This window comes from Felis catus, chromosome B3 (assembly GCF_018350175.1).
Source record: "Felis catus isolate Fca126 chromosome B3, F.catus_Fca126_mat1.0, whole genome shotgun sequence".
Classification (NCBI taxonomy): Eukaryota; Metazoa; Chordata; class Mammalia; order Carnivora; family Felidae; genus Felis; species Felis catus.
In genome coordinates, this window is record NC_058373.1 from 100,064,264 (window position 1) to 100,089,083 (window position 24,820).

General features: G+C 34.5%; 1 protein-coding gene across 2 annotated transcripts in view; it reads left to right on the forward strand.

Moving 5' to 3' along the window:
• The window catches only part of GPR137C (G protein-coupled receptor 137C), a 65,937-nt gene that overhangs the window by 18,348 nt on the left and 22,769 nt on the right, over positions 1 to 24,820 (forward strand). For both annotated transcript variants that reach the window (XM_011283235.4, XM_019833020.3), the window contains exons 2-3: positions 20,529 to 20,572; positions 22,315 to 22,543. In XM_011283235.4, coding sequence (XP_011281537.1) covers positions 20,529 to 20,572; positions 22,315 to 22,543 — 273 coding nt within the window. The remainder of the gene's footprint in view (positions 1 to 20,528; positions 20,573 to 22,314; positions 22,544 to 24,820) is intronic.

Genomic DNA, 24,820 nt, shown 5'->3' on the forward strand with positions numbered 1-24,820 from the left:
AAAGCAGTACTTAATTGTATAGTACTTTATTCAACTGCTGATGGAAACACTTGGGCTAATTTAAGGTGATACAGTGTACTCGAGGGAACTTTTCCGTCATACCATGGAATTAAAAGGTTTTTAAGCTAATGTAATTATGTTACATTCAAACTGATTTTGTTCAAACTGTTACTGTTTTTAAGAAATCAGGATAAAAAGTAAGCAGTGTTCCTTTTGCTTCTTCCTTCCCTGGGATATTCTATTACTTCTTTTGATGTATTCTGCCCATTTTTTTCTCCACCATTATCAGTCAGACCAATATTCTCCAATGAATCTGGCTCTCTTTCTCTATCTTCACAAAAAGCAATTCTGCTATCTTCCTGGTTCAAAAAGCATGAAAGGCTTTGTGAAAAATCAGTAATATACAATGGGAGATTTAGTGTTAGAAAAACCTTTTTAAAGGATAAAACAGTTTCAGCACAAATTCAATTTAAATTGGTTTCCTAAGGAGTCTAAAACCATGAGTGGGACTCTGATCAGAAATAAATTCTGGGGGCTCCTGGGCGGCCCAGCCAGTTGAGTGTCCGACTTTGGCTCAGGTCATGATCTCCCGGTTTGTGAGTTCAAGCCCCACATCAGGCTCTCTGATGTCAGTGCAGAGCCCTCTTGGGATCCTTTGTTCCCCACTCTCTCTGCCTGTCTCTCTCTCTCTCTCTTTCTCTCTATGTGTCAAAAATAAATAATAAACATTTTTTAAATAAAAAAACTGTATATTCCTTGACATAAAATATGTTAAATTATCTTCAAAAACTGTCCATACTAAGCTAATGAATAGGCCATAGTAATCTATTATGTTTTAGAGTGATTTTCTTTTTTTTTTTTAATTTTTTTTTTCAACGTTTATTTATTTTTGGGACAGAGAGAGACAGAGCATGAACGGGGGAGGGGCAGAGAGAGAGGGAGACACAGAATCGGAAGCAGGCTGCAGGCTCTGAGCCATCCGCCCAGAGCCTGACGCGGGGCTTGAACTCCCAGAACGCGAGATCGTGACCTGGCTGAAGTCGGACGCTTAACCGACTGTGCCACCCAGGCGCCCCTAGAGTGATTTTCAATAATGAAAGCTCATAAATTTTTCTTCTCATAAAATTAATACTTCATTCCTAGAAAAATTTATTTATGATTTAAAAAAATACTTCTGGTTAAGTAAAGGGTATGGTAAAGATACTTAATAGCATGCAAAATAACACAAAATGAAGGTGTTAAACTGCTTTAGGTCATTATATTTTACTAAATTTGGTTTCTGAATATATTTTTCCTGGACATGTTAATTCTTCAAATCTTGAACAACTAATAAGCAGTTGCTGTGACATACAGATGACACCACTATTAATAAAGCAGCATTTGTCATCTTAAAAATTAGGGAATTAACTTCAACTACATACCATCAAAGATCTAAATGTGTGAATATATCAAAGAAAACCAGGATTCATATGAGCCTTGAATTAGGAGTCAGGACATCTGGATTTTAATTCTTTCAATTTCCTATGTGTTCTTGGACAATGCATTTAATCTCTAAAACTCAGCTTTGTTATTTGTAAAATTAAGTTATTTAATTAAATCTCTAAGGTTTCTCTTAGTCCAGGAGAGACCAGTGATAAGCTCAAGTTGTCTTCTCCCAGCAGAGTCTTACACATAACATTTATTCTCCTAGCAACAATACGTGGCACCTATGAAGTATTGTAACCAGGAGAGCTTGCCTAAGACACGGTATCCAGAGTTTTTATTGGGGGACGGTGATGTAGGAATGGGGTGTCTTTGGGGCTGACCTTTGTTTCTTAATCTCCAGCCTTCTCAAAGGTCAGATTGATACCACATGGCTCAGGGCTTCCACCATAAATCACATCATTAGCATAGACAGTTTTTTGTGGCCCAAGCCTCCAGGTAAACAAAGACACATGCAAAACTTTGAAATTATCTTCCAAGAGCCAGGGAAGGGCCAGATCTTTCCTTGAAATGTGCAGAGTTTAGGCAGCTCAGGCCTGCCAGGTTAATCCTTCACTGTATATCTTGTTTCAGTGAAGTAATCCATTAGTACCTCCTTGAGAAAGGGTGCTTGATAAGCAATTTTTTGAGGCTTTTCATGTATGAAATATTTTTATTCTACTGTCATACTTGATTGATAGTTTAGGCAGCTATAGAATTCTAGGTTAGAGATAATTTTCCCTAAGGATTTTTAAAGTATTGCTCCACTTCTAGTGTTGTTATTAAAGTTTGAAAGCCATTCTGATTCTTGATCCTTTATATGTGACTTGTTTTTTTCTTTCCTGAAAACCATTAGATTTTTCTTTGACCCTAGTGTTCAGAGAGGATGTCTCTTCATATGAGTCTGCTTTCTATCCATTTTGATGGGTATTGAACAGACCCTTTCAATTTAGTCACATGTATCCTTTAGGGAAACATTCTTTCATTATTCAATGATTTTCTCTCCTTTGTTTCTGTTCTCTCTTTCTGGAACTCCTAACATTTGGATGTTGGACCTCCAAGACAGATTCTTTTCTTACCTCTTCTCCCTTATTTTGCATCTGTCTTTTTACTCTACTTTTTTTGAGGTGATTTCCTCAACTTCCAGCCCTTCTCTTTTTCACTTCCACAAACATGTTTAATTTCTATGAGCTTTTTTATTCTCTGAATTTTTTATTAACAGAATCTTTTTTCATGAGTGCAGTATCTTATCATTCTATTAACATAGGATTTTTTGTTTAGGTTTTTTTTCTTTCTGTATAATTTTCTTTTTCCTATGTTTGTTTTGATCTCCATCTTTCATTAAAAACTTTTAGGCTATCTGGTTATCCTTGGGTGTCTTCATAATTAAGAATGGAAGTTCTAAACGTGGGTGAGACATGTACACATTGTAGGGTGATCTGGCTGGTCAACTGGCTATGAAACCACTGATGCTAGTAAATTTAGGTCTTTTGGGATGATCAGATTGTTCATGGTGAAAAAATATTGTAATCCTTTGACAATAGAGGTCTAGTTTACAGCACTTTGAGAACCTAATTGGGGAAAAAGGTAAGGGATGGAAGAATCCCTATACTTGGTATTCATCATTAAACTCTCTTTTTAGCATGATGCCAAACTACCAACTGTGACTGCCATCTAACTTTCCAGGCCAGAGTAGTCTCTCCAGAAAGTAAGCACCCAGTCAGGATGATTAAGGGGCATTTGCCCAGGGGATAGACTAGTAAAGAGATTTAAGCATTTAACTGCTCTTAAATAGCTTTTATCTATCTCTGTTTTAGCTACTTCCACATCTCAGTTTCAGTGGTATTTGGTTTTCTTGGTTCCTATATCTTTTGAAGATTGTGAAATGTGTAGTAGGTTGGTCCTCAACCCTCCTCACCACTGTCATGGGATTCATCTTTCTTGGATAATCACACATTGTGTTGAGAATTTCCAAGACTACCCTCAGCCTCGATTATTTGCTAGAAGGACTCACAGTTATTATACTCATGGTTATAGTTTATTACAGTGAAAGGATAGCATAACATCAGCAAAGGGAAAAGACACATGGAGTAAGGTCCAGAGGAAACCAGGCACAAGCTTCCAAGAGTCCTCTCCCGGAGGAATCACAGGATATACTTAGTTCTTTCTGTAAAGAGATGTGACAACACATATGAAATGTTACTTACCAAGGAAGCTTAATAGAAATTCAGTGCTAAAGTATTTTATTGGGATTGAAACAGGTAAGCACTCTGCCAAAGACATACCAAAATTCCAGACTCCCAGAAGGAAAGCAGATGTTGAGTATAAATCATATTGTTTGCACAAACAGTTTAGGCTCAATGAAACACCCTTATCATGTAGGGAATGTTGGGAATCCTCCTGAAATCCAAGTTCCCAAATACCAGCCAAGGAGAAACCTTACAAGTAGGCTTTTTTAAATTAACAGCCTCAAGCACACTATGTTAAATTTTCTGCACACACATCCATCTGCTTTCTAGCTTCTCAATTTTTGTTTTTGTATCCTTTCCCATTCTACTCAAACTTGGGAGTTAATGCCTTTTTTTCATGTTTATTTATTTATTTTTGAGAGAGAATGGGGGAGGGTCAGAGAAAGAGGAAGACAGAATCTGAGGCAGGCTCCACGTTGTCAGTGCAGAACCTGTGGGGCTCGAACTCAGGAACCGTGAGATCATGACTTGAGCCAAAGTCGGATGCTTAACCAACTGAACAACCCAGATGCCCGGGGTTTCTGCCTTTTAAGAAAATTCCTTTACTATTGTTTTAGTGGAGTTTCATTTGACAACAAAATTAGATATGTATGTTCAATATTAACCTGGAACTTCATTTGATTATAAATCAAAACTCCCCAGTTTGATTGTATAACGTCATTTTTAAGCAACTTGAAAGAAAACAGATGAAGCAGAGAGAAAAGACTTGTTTTAAAGTTTTTGTTTTAGGGGAACTTGGGTGGCTTAGTTGATTGCACATCTGACTCTTGATGTCAGCTCAGGTCATGATCCCAGGATTGTGGGATCAAGCCCCGCATCAAGCTCTACACTGAGAGTGTGGAGCCTGCTTGGGATTCTCTTCCCCCCCACCCTCTCTGCTCCCCTCCTGCTCATGCTGTCTCTCTCTCAAAATAAATAAGTAAACATTTAAAAACTAAAGTTTTTATTTTAATTCCAGTTAGTTAACATAAAGTGTTATATCAGTTGCAGATGTACAATATAGCAATTCAACAATTCCATATATCACCTGGTGCTCATCTTGACAAGTGCATTCCATAATCCCCATCACCTATTTAACCCATCCTCCCATCCACCTCCCCTCTGGTAACTATCAGTCTGTTCTCTATAAATCCATTTCTTCATTTTTATCCCTTTGCTCTTTTCTTTTTCTTAAATTCCACATATGAGCGACATCGTATATTTGTCTTTCTCTGACTGACTTATTTTGCCTAGCATTATACTCTCTAGTTCCATCCATATCATTGCAAATGGCAAGATTTCATTCCTTTTTGTAGCTGGATAATATTCCATTGTATATATATACCACATCTTCTTTGTCCATTCATCAATTGATAGACACTTGGGCTGCTTTCACAGTTTGGCTATTGTATATAATGCTGCAGTGAACATAGGGGTACATATATCTTTACAAATCATTGTTTTTGTATTCTTTGGTAAATACCAGTCATGCAAGTACTAGATCTAGTATATTTCTATTTTTTTAACTTTTTGACTCTCTCTGCCCTCCCCCACTCACACTCTGTCTCTCTCTAGCAAAAATAAATAAACATAAAAAATTAAAAAAAAAAAGTATTATCCACTCACTCAACGTCCATGTGAGTGGGGCACTGCTGATTTGGGAGTATACCAGACAGCAGCTGCTTAAGCATGGGGACACCGAGTCATGAAGCTTGTGCCTTATCGGGAATGGATTGCTGGTGCTCTTGAAACGTTTTTTAAAAACTATGTGTGCTAATGTAATAGATTCTGAAATTTACTGGGATAATTTGTATTCCTTTTCTTGCAACTTAATGCCAAAACTTCTTCATGTGCCTTAAATACATTATATCGTCCCCTTTAATAAATATTTTTAGCTAAATTACATTGTGTCTTTAATAAAATATTTTAAGCAATTGTGGAAATAATTGAAGAACCTCCATACTGTTTCCCACATGGCTGCACCAGTTTGCATTCCCACCAACAGTGCCCAAGTTTTTCTTTTTCTCCTCATCCTCGCCAGCACTTATCATTTCTTTTGTTGTTGATTTTAGCCATTCTGACAGGTGTGAGGTGATATCTCATTGTGGTTTTGAATTGCACTTCCCTGATGATGAGCATCTTTTCTTGTGTATGTTGGTCCTCTGTATGTCTTCTTTGGAGAAGTGTCTATTCATGTCTTCTGCCTGTTTTTTAATTGGATTACTTATTGGGGGGGGGATGAGTTGTATAAGTTCTTTATATATTTTGGATGCTAGTCCTTTATCAGATATGGCATTTGCAAATATCTTCTCCTATTCTGTAGGCTACATTTTAGTTTTGTTAACTGTTGATTTCACTGTGCAGCAGCTTTTTATTTTGATATAATCCCAATAGTTTATTTCTGCCTTTGTTTCCCTTGCCTCAGAAGACATATCTAGAAAAAAGTCACCATGATTATGTCAAAAAAGTTACTGCCTGTGTTCTCTTCTATGATTTTTATGATTTTAGGTCTCATGTTTAGGTCTTTAATCCATTTTGAATTTATTCTTGTGTATGGTGTAAGAAGTGGTCCAATTTCTTTCTTTCACATGTTGCTGACCAGTTTTCCCAACACCATTTGTTGAAAAGACTGCCTTTTTCCCACTGGATATTCTTTCCCACTTTGTTGAGATTATTTGGCCATAAAGTTGTGGGTTTGTTTCCAGATTTTCTATTCTATTCTATTGACCTATGTGTCTATTTTTGTGCCAGTATCATACTGTTTTGATTACTAAAACTTTGTAGTATTACTGAAAGTCTGGAATTGTGATGCCTCTAGCTTTACTTTGCTTTTTCAAGATTTCTTTGGCTATTCAAGGTCTTTTGTGGTTCCATACAAATTTTAGGATTGTTTTAGCTCTGTGAAAAATACTGGTGCTATTTCGATAGGGATTGCATTAAATGTGTAGATTGCTTGAGTAGTATAGATATTTTAATAATATTTGTTCTTCCAATCCATGAGCATGGAATGTCTTTCCATTTCTTTGTGTTCCATTTCTTTCAATTTCTTTCATCAGTGTTTTATAGTTTTAAGAATACAGGTTTTTCACCTCTCTGGTTATATTTATTCCTAGGTATCTTTTTTTTTTTTTTTTTTGGTCCAGTTGTTAATGGGCTTGTTTTTTTAATTTCTCTTCCTGCGGCTTCATTACTGGTGGTTAGAAATGCAAGAGATTTCTGTACATTGATTTTGTATCCTGTGACTTTACTCAGTTCATTTATTGGTTCTAGCAGTTTTTTGGTGGAGTCTTCAGGTTTTCTATATAGAGCATCGTGTCATCTGCAAATCTTTTTTACTGATCGGAATGACTTTTATTTCTTTTTCTTGTCTGATTGCTGTGGCTAGGACTTCCAGTACTATGTTGAGTAAAAGTGTTGAGAGTGAACATCCTTGTCTTTTTTCTGACCTTAGGGGAAAAGCTCTCAGTTTTTCCCCATAAAGGATGGTGTTAGCTGTGAGTTTTTCATATATGGCCTTTATTTTGTTGAGGTATGTTCCCTCTAAACCTAGTTTGTTGAGGGTTTTTATCATGAATGGGTGTCATACTTTGTCAAATGCTTTTTATATGTCTATCAAAATGATTATATGATTCTCATCCTTTCTCTCATTGATGTGATATATCATGTTGATTCATTTGTGAATATTGAACCACTCTTGCAACACAGGAATAAATCTCACTTGATCATGGTGAATGATTTCTCTAATGTATTGGTTTCAGTTTGCTAGTATTTGATTGAGGATTTTTGCATCTAAGTTCATCAGGGATATTGACATGTATTTCTCTTTTTTTGTGGTGTCTTTATGTAGTCTTGGTATCAGTGTATTACTGACTTCATAGAAAGAATTTGAAAGTTTTCCTTCCTTTTCTGTTTTTTTGGAATAGTTTGAGAAGAAGAGGTAGTATCTCTTCTTTAAATGTTTGGTAGAATTCCCTTGTGAAGCCATCTGGTTCTGGACTTTGGTTTGTTGGGATTTTTTTTTTTTTTTTTTTTTTAGTACCGATTCAATATCTTTGCTGATTACCTGTCTGTTCAAATTTTCTATTTTTTCCTGTTTCAGTTTGGTAGTTTATGTTTCTATGAATTTATCCATTTCTTCTAGGTTCTAGGTGTCCAATTTGTTGGCATCTAGTTTTTCATAATATTCTCATATAATCGTTTGTATTTCTTGGTGTTGGTTGTTATTTCTCCTCTCTCATTTGTAATCTTATTTGTTTGAGTCCTTTCTTTTTTTCTTGATAAGTTTGGCTAGAGGTTTATTAATTTTTAAAAAATTTTTTTCAAAGAACCAGTACCTGGTTTCATTGATCTGCTCTATTGTTTTTTTAAATTTCTATGTCATTTATTTTCTGCACTGATCTTTATTATTTCTTTCCTTCTGCTAGTTTTAGGTTATGTTTGTTGTTCTTTTTCTAGCTCCTTTAGGTGTAAGGTTAAGTTTTTCATTTGGGTTTTTTCTTGCTTCTTGAGGAAGGCTTATATTGTTATAAATTTCCCTCTTAGAATCACTTTAACTGCATCCTGGAGGTTTTGGACCGTTGTGTTTTCATTTTTATTTGTTTCCATGTACTTTTTAAATTTCTTCCCTTATTTCCTGGTTGACCTCTTCATTGTTTAGTAGCATGTTATTAACCTCAATGTATTTGTGGTCATTCTAGATTTTTTTTCTTGTGGTTGACTTCTACACAACCTTCTGACATAATGGTCAGAAAAGATGCATAGAATCTTTTTTTTTTAATGCTTATTTATTTTGGAGAGACAGAGAGACAAGAGTGCGAGCAGGGGAGGGGCAGAAAGGGGGAATCTGAAGCATCTGAAGCAGGCTCCATGCTGTCAGCACAGAGCCTCATGCAGGGCTCGAACTCACAAACTGTGAGATCGTGACCTGAGCTGAAGTTGAATGCTTAACCGACTGAACCACCCAGGCACCCCTAGAATCTTTTTGATAGATCATTCAATCTTCATCAATTTGTTGAAGCTTGTTTTGTAAGCTAATATGTGATTTGTTCTGGAGAATGTTCAATTTCTTTCATCAGTGTTTTATAGTTTTAAGAATATAGGTTTTTCACCTCTTTGGTTATATTTTTTTATTTAAAATTTTTATTTAAAATTTATATAAAAATTTTATTAAAAAATGTAAAGAATGTGTGTTCTGGAGTTTTAGAATGGAATGTTGTGAATATATCTGTTAAATCCATCTGTTCCAATGCCATTCAAAGTCATTGTTTCCTTATTGATTTTGTTTAGATCATCTGTCCATTGATGTGAATGGGACGTTAATGTCCCCTACTATTATTGTTATTATCAGTTAGTTCCTTTATATTTGTTATTAACTGTTTTATGTATTTGGGTGTTTCTATGTTGGGTGCATAAATATTTACAATTGCCGTATCTTCTCGTTGGATTGTCATCTTTATTATGGCATAGTGTCCTTTCTGTCTTGTTAAAGTCTTTGTTTTAAAGTCTAATTTGTCCGATGTAAGTATTAATATTCTGACTTTCTTTTGACATCCATTTGCATGTTAGATGTTTCTCAATCCACTCACTTTCTATTTATTTTTTAAGGTAAGCTCTACACCAAAAGTGGGGCTTGAACTCACGACCCTACGATCAAAAATCCCAGTCAGATACCCTCACTTTCAATCTGTAGGTGTCGTTAGGTCTAAAAGGAGCTCTTGCAGGCAGCATATAGATGGATCTTGTTTTTTTAATTCATTCTGTCACCCTACACCCTATATCTTGATTGTAGCATTTAGTCTATTTATATACAAAGTATTTATCAATAGATATATATTTATTGCCATTTTACTTCTTGTTTTGTGGTTGTTTCAGAAGATTTTCTCTGATCCTTTCTGGTCTTTCTCTCTTTCATGGTTTGCTGGTTTTCTTTAGTGATATATTTGTATTTCTTTCTCTTTATTCTTTGCATATTTATTAGTGAGTTTTGATATGTGGTTACCATTCAATTTGTGTATAAACTCTTCTGCATATAGCAGTCTATATTAAGTTGATGGTCATTTAAGTTTGAACCCATTCGTTACTTCTTTCCTCCCCATGTTTTAGGTATATGGTGTCATATTTTATATTCTTTTATTTTGTGACTTCCTTGGCTGATTTTTTACAGGAATAGTAATTTTTACTGCTTTTGTGTTTCCTACCTTTATAACTGTCACTTTGGTCTCTCCTTTCTACTCAGAGTCACCTTTAATATTTCTTGTAGAGCTGGTTTAGTGGTCATGAACTCCTTTGGTTTTTGTTTATCTAGGAAACTCTTTACCTCTCCTTCTATTCTGGATGGTAGCCTTGCTGGATAGAGTATTCTTGGCTGCAGATTTTTCCCATTCAACACCTTGTACATACCATGCCACTCCCGTCTGACTTAGAAAGTTTCTGCTGAAAAGTCCCCTCCCTTGTAAGTTACTGTCTTATTTTGTCTTGCTGCTTTTAGTTGTTTTTTTTTTGTTTTTGTTTTTGTTTTCTGTATCACTGTCTTTTACCAACTTAATTACAATATGTTTTGGTGTGGATCTGCTTTTGTTGATTTTGATGGGAATGGATCTGCTTTTGTTAATTTCAGTGAGAGTTCTCTGTGCCTCCTGAATCTGGATATCTGTTTCCTTCTCCAGATTACAGAGTTTTTCAGCTATTATTTCTTCAAATAAATTTTATGCCCCTTTTCTCTCTCTTCTTCTTCTGGGACTCCTACAATACAAATATCACATTTGATGAAGTCACTGAGTTCCGTAAGTCTATTCTAAATTTGCAATTTCTCTTTTCTCTTTTTTGTTCAGCTTGATTACTTTGCAATACTCTGTCTTCTAAATCATTAATTCGTTCCTCTCATTCCTCCATCCTGTTCATTCTGTCAAATGTGTTTCTCATTTTGTTTATTGAACCTTGTATTTTTGCTATGTTGTTCCTTATTTCTGTGTTAAGTGTCTCACTTATATCTTTCACTCTTTTCTCATGTCCATTGAGTATCCTTATGATCATTGCTTTGAATTCTTTATCAGGCATGTTACTTATATCTGTTTCACTTAGATCTCTTGATATGTCACTGTTCTGTTCTTTCATTCTTTCATTCAGGTTAAATTTCTCTGTTTCCTCATTTTGTCTGCCTGAAAGAAGAAAGTAAAAAAAAAAAAAAAAGGTTTTAGTGTCATAAGAGAGAGACAAGAATTTATTGTATCCTGTGTATCCCAGAAAGAATAGGCTGCTATAAAGAAAAATATGCTTTGAAGGTTAAAAAGAGAGAGAGAAAGTTCTTAAAAATGAAATGTAGGCATTGAGGGGTAATATCTAAAAAATGTCTGGCTATTCAATTTATAGCTAAAGCCTCATTTTTTATATGCAAGCAGTAGCAAAGGTAGGCTTGAAAATGGTGCACTACTCTTCATGGGAACTTAAGCAATTGAGATGGAAACTATGGATAACTGTGTCTGTGAAAGTAATTGCATCAATGCCAAGTTTTCCAATAAAGTTTCCACTTGAAAATTACAATGAAAATTTCATTTAAGTTTCTATTTGAAATCAACAAAAGTGAAAAAATCAACTTGGAAAAAAAATAAATTCTATAAAATGCATCCATTCTATAAGTATTTCATTCCCTAACATCTATATGCAACATGGGTCTACATGCAACAGAAAACAATAAATAATATATAGCTGTAGTGTCACTCTTTCTCAAATCTTGGGATACCTGTATGAATTAAACTTACATTAGATAACATTCACAAATAAAATATATTTGTCATACTCTGATCTTTCTTCCCTTTACTTGAGGAGTTCAATAGGGAGACAAAATACGGAAGTTGACATTTTAAAATGGAAAAATTGTTTCAGATCACTTATAAATAGGTTGAATTTTTTTAATAAAATAAAGTGTGCTAAATGATAACAGTATTTTATATATTAATTAATTCAAAAATTCTAAATCAACATTTTCTAAACAAGGGGCTACTACTTTGTGGGATAAAGATAGGTTATATGATGAAAAACATTTGATATCGATCAAGCCATAGAATACTTTATACTTTTGTAGTAAAGAACAATATCCTTCTGTAAATGGCTCATTTATTCAGGTTTTTTTTTTGTTGTTGGTTTTTTGGGGGTTTTTTGGGTTTTTGTTTTGTTTTGTTTTGTTTTTTGGTATTAAGAAAGACCTGGAAAGATATGGCCCCTCTGACATAAATTGACATCAGCAAGTCATTTAGTTGTGTTATTTACCATTCTAAACTTCAAAAAAATCTACATGTTTGTTATGTTTCATTAACTACCCTTTACTGTCTTAACAAATAATATGTAATTCCATGACATTTTTTATATTACTAATTTTTGGTTTATTCAGGATCTTGTCCTATTAGCTATATTCTATAAAGTACATATTCTGTATTCTACTAATATCAGATCATTGTTTTTAACCTTATTATACCCCAAATGTGATGTAAACCACTGGTTGTATTTATGACGCATTGTAATGTATTCTGCAAATCTGGGCTGATTTTTTAAATTTTTAATTATTTAAAATTTTAATTTTAATTTTTTCCTGAATTTCATTTAATTTTTAAAAATTTTTTCCTTATTCTCCTCAACTACTTCTCACCCATTTTTTATCCCTGTACATGACCTGTAACCTTATTATATTTCCCACCTTGTCCCCATTCTCTTCTTCATTTGAAACTTTTAAGTACCTTCACTAAAATTTAGCTTTCTCCAGATGACACTTTGTGCCTTATAAACCATCCCCCCCAATCTCAATTTGTGGGAAGAGCAATCAGACTACTTTATGTTTCCCAATACTACTTACTGATGTTATACCATCATCATCTCTGAAATCCATGCCATCTGATTAGGTCATCATTGGCTATAATAATAACTCGCACTTTCCTAGATGAATCAGCGCTTTCTTCTGCCCTGATCTGCTGTTGTATAGATCTTTTTCAAAGCCCACATTGATAATCCATCCAATGAGACTCAATTCAGTGGCTTCTCAGAGCTCTAAAATCCTACCTTTCTATTTTAGCCACCCAAAAGCAAGGCCACACCTTGGGTCAACTCTTTAAAATGAAGCAATTCTTTCTAACTAGTGTCTTCTATCTCTTTTCCCTTATACATCTTAAAATCATCCTTTTATCTGTTTCTCAACCTTATCCCAACTTTTAATCACTTTACTACTTCTGTTTTTCCTACTCCATTAGCCACCTTGTGATCTCTTTTGCACTTAGAACCTACGATCAATCTAGTATTCCCCTTACTTGACTTCTTGCTGTGCCAACATAGTTCACTCACCCACTTTTTCTTTCTCTCTAATAGTTTTGCATATTACAGTTTTAAATTATTACATGAAAAATGCATCCTCATTATTTAAACTTTTTGTAATGGCATCCATTTTCTTCTATTAGATTTTTTCGATTTTGAAATTAGGAAATCTTGCAATCTGTATCCACTGACAACTGCTTGACTTTACCTGGACCTCTCTGCTTCTCAATATATTCCTTTATAACCCTTCTATTCATGTGTTCCAAATGTTTTCCATATTACCAGTGCTTAATTCTAACATCCCTTCCCAGGATATGACCTTGCCTCCTACTTTACTAGAAAAAAATAGAATCCATCTGCCCAATTCTCTCAGCCATCTTCTCTAGATCAAAATGTTTGTATCCATGCACAGCTACATCCAAATTTCTTATTTTAACAGCTGGTTTATAGATTATTTTAAATTTTCTGTGCAGACCTCCAGGTTTTTCTTCAACTATTTTTTTTCTAACCTCTTGACTCAAAAATATGTATTTTCCTTTTCAAGCTTCTTCTAGAGCCTTCTTTAATGATTGAACTCTCCCTTCCTCTCTCCTGCTCCCCATTTATCATTTCACCCTCTCAACTCTGTTTCTGACCAGCAGATTATTACGTTAGAAACAATGAAAGGTCTGAGATTTTACCTTACTTGCAAGCTAACAGATTAATTTCCCACAGTTGTATGTACATATACTAACAGAAAACACAAGACCCATGGGGTCATTATTCATTGAAAAAACAACCAAAGCAACGTCTTGCATCAGGTCCCTAGCCCCAGTTTCCATAAGGTTAATGGAGTGAGGGCCAGATGTTACCTATGCCTGCAGCAGGGTTGTTACAGGGGAAGAACCCTGAAATAAGGAAGGGAGACAGACAGTCAGACCTTATCTTTACTCCGGAATGTAAGCCAGGAAGGATAGGGAGACTTTACTACCCCCTGAATGTCCCCACAGAGGGCGATGTTCTCTATCTTTATTCTATTATTTGGGAAACAAATCTTCCCTCTGGACTTAAGGTAGAGATAGTATCACTAGTATTCAAGGATGTTTGCTATGCAAAGCCCTTTGTACAGAAGACCTAGACCATGCATAAATATGCAGTATTCATTTAAAAAAATGTTTCAACACAGATTTTCCCAGATTTCTCTTATCTTCAAATATATCTCATAGAGTCTATACTCGCTATCTTTGTTGTCGTACCCTCTATTAACTCCATGTACATTTGTTCTATTATTCCACTGAAAACTATTCTTTTCAAGGTACCAATGACATACTGGTAACCCAACCATATGACCTTTTCTTAGTCATTCTTGACTTTCTGCAGAATTTAACAAGGGCTATACTTGCTTCCTGTTACCTCTAAACTACTCTACTGTTTTCTATGACTAGTTTGATTCTTAGATCTGTCTCCTTTGCCCATCTGTCTTTTCTTCCCTCTTTGTTTTCATTCTATTAAATGTGAACATATCACAGGTTGTCTTCCCATTCTACACTGCTCTCAAATATCTTCTAGTCTTAGTTTCAGTTGTTACTTCTGTAGGTGGCTGTAATTTCCTTCCTATATTCCAAAACTCATCTGTCTTCTCAATATTTCTTCCTGTAATAAATTTTAAAACTAAGAATCAATTCCACAACCCCACTTTTTAAAAATTGTTGTAAGTGGGGCCCTCATTCTATCAGTTCTTTATTATTTTTTTAAGAACAAATTTATTTCTATACACAACAATCTTACATGCATTTCCAAAGAATTATGGTGAGTGAAAAAAATCCAATTCCAAAAGGTTACAGTGTATAATTTTGTTCATACAACATTCTTTTCTTTTTTCTCCAGTATAATTAATGTACAGTGTTACATTGGTTTCAGGTGTACAGTATAGTGATTAAACAATCTGTACATTAGTCAGTGCTCTTCACGATAAGTGTACTTTTAATTCTCTTTATATATTTCACTCATCCCCCCAGTCACCTCCCCTTTGACAACCACCAATTTGTTCTCTATATTTTCTCTAAGAGTCTTTTTTTGTTTGTCTCTTTTTTCTTTGTTCATTTGTTTGTTTCTTAAATTCCACATATGAGTGAAATCATATGGTATTTGTCTTTCTCTGACTAACTTTTTTCACTTATTTCCATCTAGATCCATCCCTGTTGTTGCAAATGGCACGATTTCATTGTTTTCTATGGCTGAGTAATGTTTTATTGTATATATGTACCATATCTTCTTTATCCATTCATCTATCAATGAACACCTGGGCTGCTTCCATGTCTTGGCTATGCATGTATACATGCATGCATGTATCTTTTTGTATGAGTGTTTTCATATTCTTTGGGCAAATACTGAGTACTAAAATTACTGGATCATATGGCAATTCTACTTTTAATTTTTGGAGGAAACTCCATACTGTTTTCCCCAGTGGTTGCATCAGTTTGCATTTCCACCAACAGTGCACAAAGGTTTTCTTTTTTTCCACATCCTCGCCAACACTTTTTTCTTTTTTTCTTTCTTTCTTTTTTTATTTTAGCCATTGTGACTGGTATGAGGTAGTATCTCATTGTGGTTTTGATTTGCATTTCTCTGATGATTAGTGCTGTTGAACATCTTTTCATGTATATGTTAGCCATCTGTATGTCTTTGGAGAAATGTCTGTTCATGTCTTCTGCCCATCTTTTAATTAGATTATTTTGGGTTTTTGTTTTGTTGTCGTTGTTGTTTTGTTTTTTGGGTTTTTTTGGTGTTGAGTTGCATAAGCTCTTCACATATTTTGGATATTAACCCCTTATCAGATATTTCATTTGCAAATATCTTTTTCCATCCAGTAGGTTGTCTTTTTTGTTTTGTTGATGGTTTCCTTGGCTGTGCAGAAACTTTTTATTTTGATGTGGTCCCAATAGTTTATTTTTGCTTTTATTTCCCTTACCTGAGGAGAAATATCTAGAAAAATGTTGCTATCACCAGTATCAGAAATTACTGCCTGTGCTCTCTTCTAGGATTTTTATGTTTTTAGTTCTCACATTAAGGTCTTTAGATTCATAACCTGAGAATGTGGTTGAGTAGACTCACTCAAGTTCAACAGTATTTTAACTAGAGTTCTTTATACCATTGTAATCCATTTTCTACACTTCACCTAAGAAATCACTCAAACATAAATTCATATTATAGAGCTTGTGGGGGTTAAAGACAATTCTTTAGAATTTTTACACAAGGCCCCCATGATTGCCCTTCCAATTTCAATTTGTCCTGCATTTCACTTACCCACATCATAACAACATGCCAAAATACTTGCTTTCACTTAAATTCACTATTCATTCATTCCAACATTTTCTGAAAACCTACTATGAACCAAGCATTATGCTAGGCACTGGGGCTATAAATATGAGTAAATTATGTTCTCTCTTAAGAGGGAAATAAAAATGTAAATAAATGCCATAAAGTATGATTAGTAAGACAAGGATACAAACTAGTTTCTCTCTTCCTAAGGCACTTAAGGTGACAATATAAAAGATGACTCTCAAGTAAAATCTTGGAGGATGAGATGGAATGTGTTATATACCAAGAAAACTTATTTCAGGTAAAGTAAAAAGACATATGAATGCACAGAGATGTGAAACTGAATCCCTTATTTTAAGAGCTGTAAATAATCCATAATGACCAGACCATAAGATTGAAGATGGGATAAAAGGATGCAGTGTTGAGAAGGTGGGGTGAGATGATGAAAGACCTGTTATGTCAGAGGAGTGTGGGCTTTGTCCTGGAATAGTATGATCAGATTTACTTTTTAAGAGGGAATTGTCCCATTATAGTAATAATTTATTCAGGCAATAGGTGCCAAAACTCCTGGATGAAAGTTTGAAGAACAAAAGATATTTACATAGTCTATAAATATCTCTCTACATTGTACTCATTACAATGAGAAAAATGGTAACTTAGTGGAGAAATCTGGTGGTGTCTACCAGGTGGAGAACCCTGGTAGATACCACCTTAACCAATTGCTCAAAGTGAGCGTCATTGTAATGGGACAAATCAACATCTTGAGCCTCCTCTTATAATTCACTGAGAAGAAAACAGCACCATCACTTCTGTGGTATTCTTACCAAAATGCATTTCCTGAATCTAATTATGAAGAAACAGATAAACCCAAACTGAGAAGCATACTGTAAAATCACTGAAAAGACAATAGGAAAAATAGGAAATTAAAGGAGTTTAAATGCACAGATTAATGTATAATCCTGGAATTTTTTTCCATAAGTGGCATTATTGAAACAAATGGCAAAGTCTGAATAGGCCTGAAGATTAGATAATAGTATTATATAAATATTCAATTGTATGATTTTTGTAATTATATTGTAGTTACGTAAAAGAATTTTATTTTTTAGGGAAGTATACATTGAAGTGCACATTTAGGGTTAAAGGGGCATCACATATACAATTTACTGTCAAATTATTTTTTTAAAATCATATTAAAACATGTTCATATAGGGGCGCCTGGGTGGCTCAGTCATTTAAGCATCCGACTTCGGCTCAGGTCATGGTCTCATGGTTCATGAGTTCGAGCTCTGCATCAGGCTCTAGGCTGACAGCTCAGACCCTGGTGCCTGCTTCAGATTCCATGTCTCTCTCTCTCTCTCTGTGTGTCCCTCCCCTGCTGAGGCTCAGACTCTCTCTCTCTCAAAAATAAACATTAGGGGCGCCTGGGTAGCGCAGTCGGTTAAGCGTCCGACTTCAGCCAGGTCACGATCTCGCGGTCCGTGAATTCGAGCCCCGCGTCGGGCTCTGGGCTGGTGGCTCAGAGCCTGGAGCCTGTTTCCGATTCTGTGTCTCCCTCTCTCTCTGCCCCTCGCCCGTTCATGCTCAGTCTCTCTCTGTCCCAAAAATAAATAAACGTTGAAAAAAAATTTAAAAAAAAATAAACATTAAAAAAATTTTTTTAAACATGTTCATATATAGAACATACTATTTATAGCAGCATTATTCACAATATGCAAAAGGTGGAAGCTACTCAAGTGTTCATTGATGGATGAATGGATGAACAAAATGTGGTATATACATACAAGAGAATCTTATTCAACCTTAAAGGAAAAGGAAATTGTGACACACTTTACAACATGAGTAAACCTTGAAGACATTATGCTAAAGTGATATAAGCCAATCACAAAACAACAAATGTTGTATTATTCCCCTTATACGAGGTTCCTAGAGCAGTCAAATTCGCAGAGACAGAAAATAGAATGGTGGTTGCCAGGTACTGGAGGAGGGAAAATGAGGAGTTGTTTTTTAATGAATATAAAATTTTAGTTTGGGAGGATGAAAAAGTTCTGGAGATGGATGATGGCAATGGTTTGCACAGCAATGTGAATGTACTTAATGCAGTTGAACTGTACACTTAAAAATCAAATGGTGATGGGAATGCAAGCTGGTGCAGCCACTCTGGAAAACAGTATGGAGGTTCCTCAAAAAACTAAAAATAGAACTACCCTACGACCCAGCAATTGCACTACTAGGCATTTATCCATGGGATACAGGTGTGCTATTTCGAAGGGACACATGCACCCCCATGTGTATAGCAGCACTATCAACAATAGCCAAAGTATGGAAAGAGCCTAAATGGATGAATGGATAAAGAAGATGTGGTATATATAGACAATGGAGTATTACTCGGCAATCAAAAAGAATGAAATCTTGCCATTTGCAACTACGTGGATGGACCTGGAGGGTATTATGCTAAGTGAAATTAGTCAGTCAGAGAAAGACGAATATCATATGACTTCACTCATATGAGGACTTTAAGAGACAGAACAGATGAACATAAGGGAAGGGAAACAAAAATAATATAAAAACAGGGAGGGGGACAAAACAGAAAAGACTCATAAATATGGAGAACAAACTGAGGGTCACTGGAGGGGTTGTGGGAGGGGGGATGGGCTAAATGGGTAAAGGGCACTAAGGAATCTACTCCTGAAATCATTGTTGCACTATATGCTAACTAATTTGGATGTAAATTTTAAAAAATAAAAAAATAAAAAATCAAATGATGAGTTTTGTGTTATATATATTTGTAAAAATAATTAAAATTATATGTAGACAGCTGAGAAGAAAAGGAAATGTAGTGAAATGAACACTTATCTTCTAAAGATAAGAGTAAAGAATAGAAGCAGAGAGACCAATTAAAAAGCTGTTGTAATATGTACCTCAGTAGTGGAGACAGAGAAAATGGGTACATCTGAGAATGATTTAAGTGGTATGATTTGGATTCCTGTATCACATCTACCTTCTGCTTAACAAAAATACAATGGATATGAGTAGATGCATAGGCTGCTATCTTTAAGCATTTGCCTAACACTCATTTGCCCTTCATAACTTGGCTCTGGCTCAACTTCCTTTGAGAAGTCCTCCCTGACTCTATACAGTCTTTCCCCTTTCTCCTCACCTCTTACCTCTTCTTGGACTGAATTAGTCTTTCTCCCTTCCTAGATGTTGTGATAGCATCTTTTGCATGGACATCACAATATGTTAAAATAAATGGTTTATCTATTTCTTCAATACACTGAGCTCCTTGAGAGCAGAAACAGTTACTATACTTATGAACCACAGCACCTTTCAAAATGTGTGCTCAATAAATGCTTGAATGAATGTAATAAGTTATTGAGTACATATACTGTTTTTGTTTATAATGCTTTATGCTTGCCTCTTTCCTTCCATGCCCCCAAAGTTCATACCCTATTTCAATAGTCTTATAACTAGTCTTTCTACTTCAAGTACATAATTTCTCTAAAGTAGTCTGTGCATTGATGCATATTAATGAAATTTCATATTTTGCAGCATCTACATAAAAAAACTTCAGTATCTTCCCGTTATCTAAATAAAGTTCAAATTCATCAGTGAGAAATTAAGACCTTCTGCACTATGCTCTCAGAATTTACCATGTTCATTTCAAATTATACTTACCTACCTACTTAATTTTATTCAACAAGTTTTTGAGAACCTGCCCTTTGCAAGGCTTTGTGAAAGAAGGAAGTTTACTAAGTATGATATATGCTCATTCTCCTTGTGTTCATTTTTTGGTCCCTTGTTTCCTTTTGCTACTTCATTTCATCTTAGGGGAAAAAAATCTTTGGAAAATATTCAGTCATATTCATATTTAAGTAAGTAGTTCCATTTTAAGACAAAATGTGAGTAATATAATGAAGTTTAGAAAAGGTGGCAAACTATCCAGCACAATGTCTGGCTCACAATAAAAGTTCAATAAATGTTTAAACTGAGTTCATTCTGTTTAAAATTTTAAAGATAGAAATTTAAATTTGGGACAAAGAAAATTATTACTGTTTTAAGCCTTTGGAAACCTGCTTGTTTTTGCTTCATGGTAGTTCAAATGTTAACATTTGAGTTTATTTAACTATTATTTTTTGTAACATATTATTATTTGTAGTTTATCACTTTGAAACACAAAGTCAAAACAAATTTAAGAATACTGTATTACACATTTTCAGAAACCTTTCTATACTCTTTTTATAGGTTATATGTAAAGTCAGATGTGCCACTGAACTTGACAAACACAAGTAAGTTTCGTGAGTAGCAAGATCTAATTTTTTTCACAATAGACTTCTCAAAGTAGAAGGTCATGGTAGTTGAGGGTGCGGTAGCAGTTTTATAGGAAGTCCAGTGGTTAGATTAGCACATCAGAAGTGAATGGCGGATTCTACAGTTCTCCCCTCAGCCATATTGCTGCCTAGCACCTGTTTTTGCTGTTCTGCTACTGTCATGCTTTAGATGTCAGATATAGTTTCATAGGGCCTACACATATTAAAGTTAGATTATACTTTTTGGGGCAAGCGTGTGTAGTATAGTTCCATGAAATAAGGAATGTTTTGGTATTGATTAATGTCAAAAATGAGAGTACTAAACTGGGGAGTTAGGAGACGTGGGTTTCAGACCAATTCTCCCGCTAATTCATTGGCTATTCAACTCATTTAACCTCTATATTTTGGCTTCCTAAACTATTACAATCCTCTGGACATAGGGACAATTTCAAGGTCCATTTTGGGTTTCAAGTTAATATTATTATTTTTATTATTTAATCTGAGATAATATTAAGATCTAAACTTCTCAAACTAAAATTTTTGTACTTTGTACACTTAACAAAGGATTGCTTGTGACAGATTACACATTACCTTCAATTAACCTCTTTTAAACTATTTCCAAAGGCAGACAACATTTTATGATTCCCAGTGTTGGAAATGATCCAAAATAAAAGATATTAGGATGCTGAATAAATTTCTGGCTCATCTTAATTTGGGTTATAAATGTATTTGAACTGGGATTATTTTCATATAGAGAGCTGTCATAGCTACTTAATACAGGTAGCCATACCTTACATGAAGAGTTTTTATGTGGTGGTCTAATTTTTCTTTACGAGATATAGGTGAGCATTTCTTTTTCTTTTTTTAATGTTTATTTTTGAGAGAGAGAGAGAGAGAGAGAGAGCACAAGCAGGGGAAGGGCAGAGAGAGAGGGAGACAGAATCTGAAGCAGGCTCCAGGCTCTGAGCCATCAGCATAGAGCCCGACGCGGTGCTCAAACTCATGAATAGCAAGATTATGACCTGAGCTGAAGTCAGATGCCTAACCCACTGAGCCCAGGCACCCCAAGGATACAGTTGAGCATTTCATTCTCAGAGTTCCTCTGTATGCATAGTAAATATGCAACTTTATAAGAAGCCAAGGTATTGAAATGCCACATATACTGTCCCTATGTTCTTCTTTAGCCATGTTTGAAAATGATGTTTGCTATGGATAATCAGAAGCTCATAAGAATTGAACATTATTTAAAGCACATTTCCCTCAACCTCTTAAAATTAATATTAGTGATCAATTTACATTTAGATAGAGTGTATTAACTTCCCAGGCAAATTATAAAAACCTGGTAATTCCTAGAATGAAAAGGTCAATGAAAATATGGTTAGTAGTTATAAAAATGAAAAAGGCAGGATTCCTTGAATTAGTGTTAAAATAATCTTATATTATTCTTCCTGGTAGAGGCAACTGAATTCAAGTCCACGTGACATTATTTTAAAGTTAATGTTTTAAAATCTAATGCCATTTTTAAAAGGTTTAGATACTAATTTTATAATAGCAAAGATATCTCAAGTAACTCTGAGTGATTATTTAATTTGTATTTAATTAAATCATAAAGATTTTATACTGAAGGAGTTATTGTACCTAAAATAACACAACTAATTCAGAATTAAATCTAATCTCTCATTAGTATATAGATATCTAATAAATTTATTTTTTCCTTTCAGAATTCTGTTGCATTTGGGCTTCATATTGGCAAGCCTTCTTTTTTTAGTGGTGAACTTGACTTGTGCAGTGCTAGTCCATGGAGATGTCCCAGAAAATCAATTGAAGTGGACGGTGTTTGTTCGAGCATTAATTAATGATAGCCTGTTTATTCTTTGTGCCATCTCTTTAGTTAGTTACATATGCAAAATTACAAAAATGTCATCAGCAAATGTCTACCTCGAATCAAAGGTAAGTATGTTTCTTAAATTTATGCTTGAAAATATAACTTCAAATCCTCATCCTATGAAGCATGTTTTAATGGAAAGCCTATGTTTTTTTTAAAGAGTATTCTTAATGTAAGGTACATTTTTGAGCTTGAAAGAATGGTCACATGATATTAAAGTGCATTCATAACTTGGCCCTTAGTAAATAACAATTTTTTAAAAAGTTTACATTGAGCATACTATATTTTCTGTGACTTATACCTTCTACATTGTAGGATAAACGAAATAGACCAGAATTTACATGAATGTATGACAAATGGTCTAATATATAAAGCCACATTAACAATTTAAGATTTCATCAGTAAGGGTGGCAGTATTGCCATTAAACAGTTTACCAGATTATGTCTGCATACATTTGAGTTAGCAATGTTAAGATGCTATACTTCTAAACTGGTGTTTATTTGCGTATAAAGATTTAGAAAATGTTACTTCACCCCATAATGTGAAGACCCTATGATTTTGAAACAGCTAATCATGTAATTAAATTTATAAATGCTTTGCTTCTGCCTTTCCTTATACTTTTTGTTTGGATCAGCAAACAGAGGCCAAATGCTAACCTATCAACAAAGAACTATAGAAGTTTCTACCACTAATCGACAGCGTGGTTGAGCAGTGAATCAGTCATCACAGTGTATATTTGATACTGGATGTGAGGGTATAGATGTGTGGTTTTAGGGGTATGGTTTACACATACACTCAAGCCTGTTTTAATTAGGCATCATTACCTGTTCATTGAAGATAAGCAAGATAGTGTCTTTAACAGAAGAGTTCTCTAAAATATACTTAGATTTCTATATTGTTGTTATCCATTATATAATCCTAGTAAGTTAAGGTGCTTTAATTCTATGTATCAACTTGTCCTTTAAATTTAGGTACAGACTTTAATTTTACTTTTTAAACATGTGTCAGAATGCAGGATAAAAATAAAAATATATGCAAAGAGAGAGAGAGACTTTCAAAAGTATTAATCTTACCTAGGAAACTATTGTATCAATTAAAGGTTTAATTGTATAAAAGGTTAGCTCAGAAATTTAAATGTTTTAGCTCATTCTAGCTTCAGTTTAAGTGTTAAAAATAATACTTTCACTGTTACAGTACATAATCTTTTGGTGTAGCAACAGCATCTTCACTTAATGTAATAACATCACCATAACATTCAGACCTGTGCTTGTCTAGTGATAAAGCATAAATAGATTTGGCTGAACTTACATGGCTTCTTTTCTGGATATTTAACAACTTTTAAAGTTTGGTTTTACTTGCTTTGAAATAAATGTTTCTGTGCCTATAAGTAAAGTTGCCAATCTAAGAAGAAAAGCTCATCTGATAACTTCTCCAGAATTATTTCAAACATCCCCTAACTATGATATGAAAGGTATTCATTTTTTTATTATTATTTTAGAAGTTTTACATTTAACAGGCGCATGGATTCAGAATTCTCTAAGAACATTACAAAGGGAAATGCTTAAATACATAACTTTAAAGGTAAACATAATAGATCTTTTGTATTACATTATACTGTTACATAGTTCTTGGTCTTCCTAAGTTAATTATAAACTTATTTATTCAAAGAGTACAGCCTCTTGCTTTCACATTCTCCTTGTAAATCACTAGGCTCATTTTTATTTTTTGACTTCTGGACAGTAATAGCCGTTTCTTTTATCTAGTCCACAAATATCAGCTAAGCATCTGCCTCTTCCCCTTTTAAACTGACCCTGTTTCCTACTGTCCCTAAGAACATTTCCTTAAAAGCTCAGACTTGGATCCTTTGTTTTTCGTTTTATTCTTCCTTCCTTCCTTCTTCTAAATATTCATTGATAATGATATCTTACATAATTTGTTTCAACAAAATCTTACCTACCTTATTTCTAAATGGCGCACAACATTCTTTCCTGTCTCTATATCTTTAGGCTGTTTCATTTTCCAGGAATGTCTCTCCCCCACCCACTGCTCTATTACTGTTTGTCCTCATCTTACCAAACTTTGAAGGCATAACTCTAATGTTTCTCCATTTTATGAACTTGATTTGATTCTTTCCCCTTCATCTCCAAAACAAAATTTAATTTTTTTAATGTTTATTTATTTTTGAGAGACAGAGAGAGACAGAGCGTGAACTGGGGAGGGGCAGAGAGAGAGGGAGACACAGAATCTGAAGCAGGCTCCAGGCTCTGAGCTGTTGGCACAGAGCCTGACACGGGGCTCGAACCCATGAGCTGTGAGATCATGACCTGAGCTGAAGTCAGAT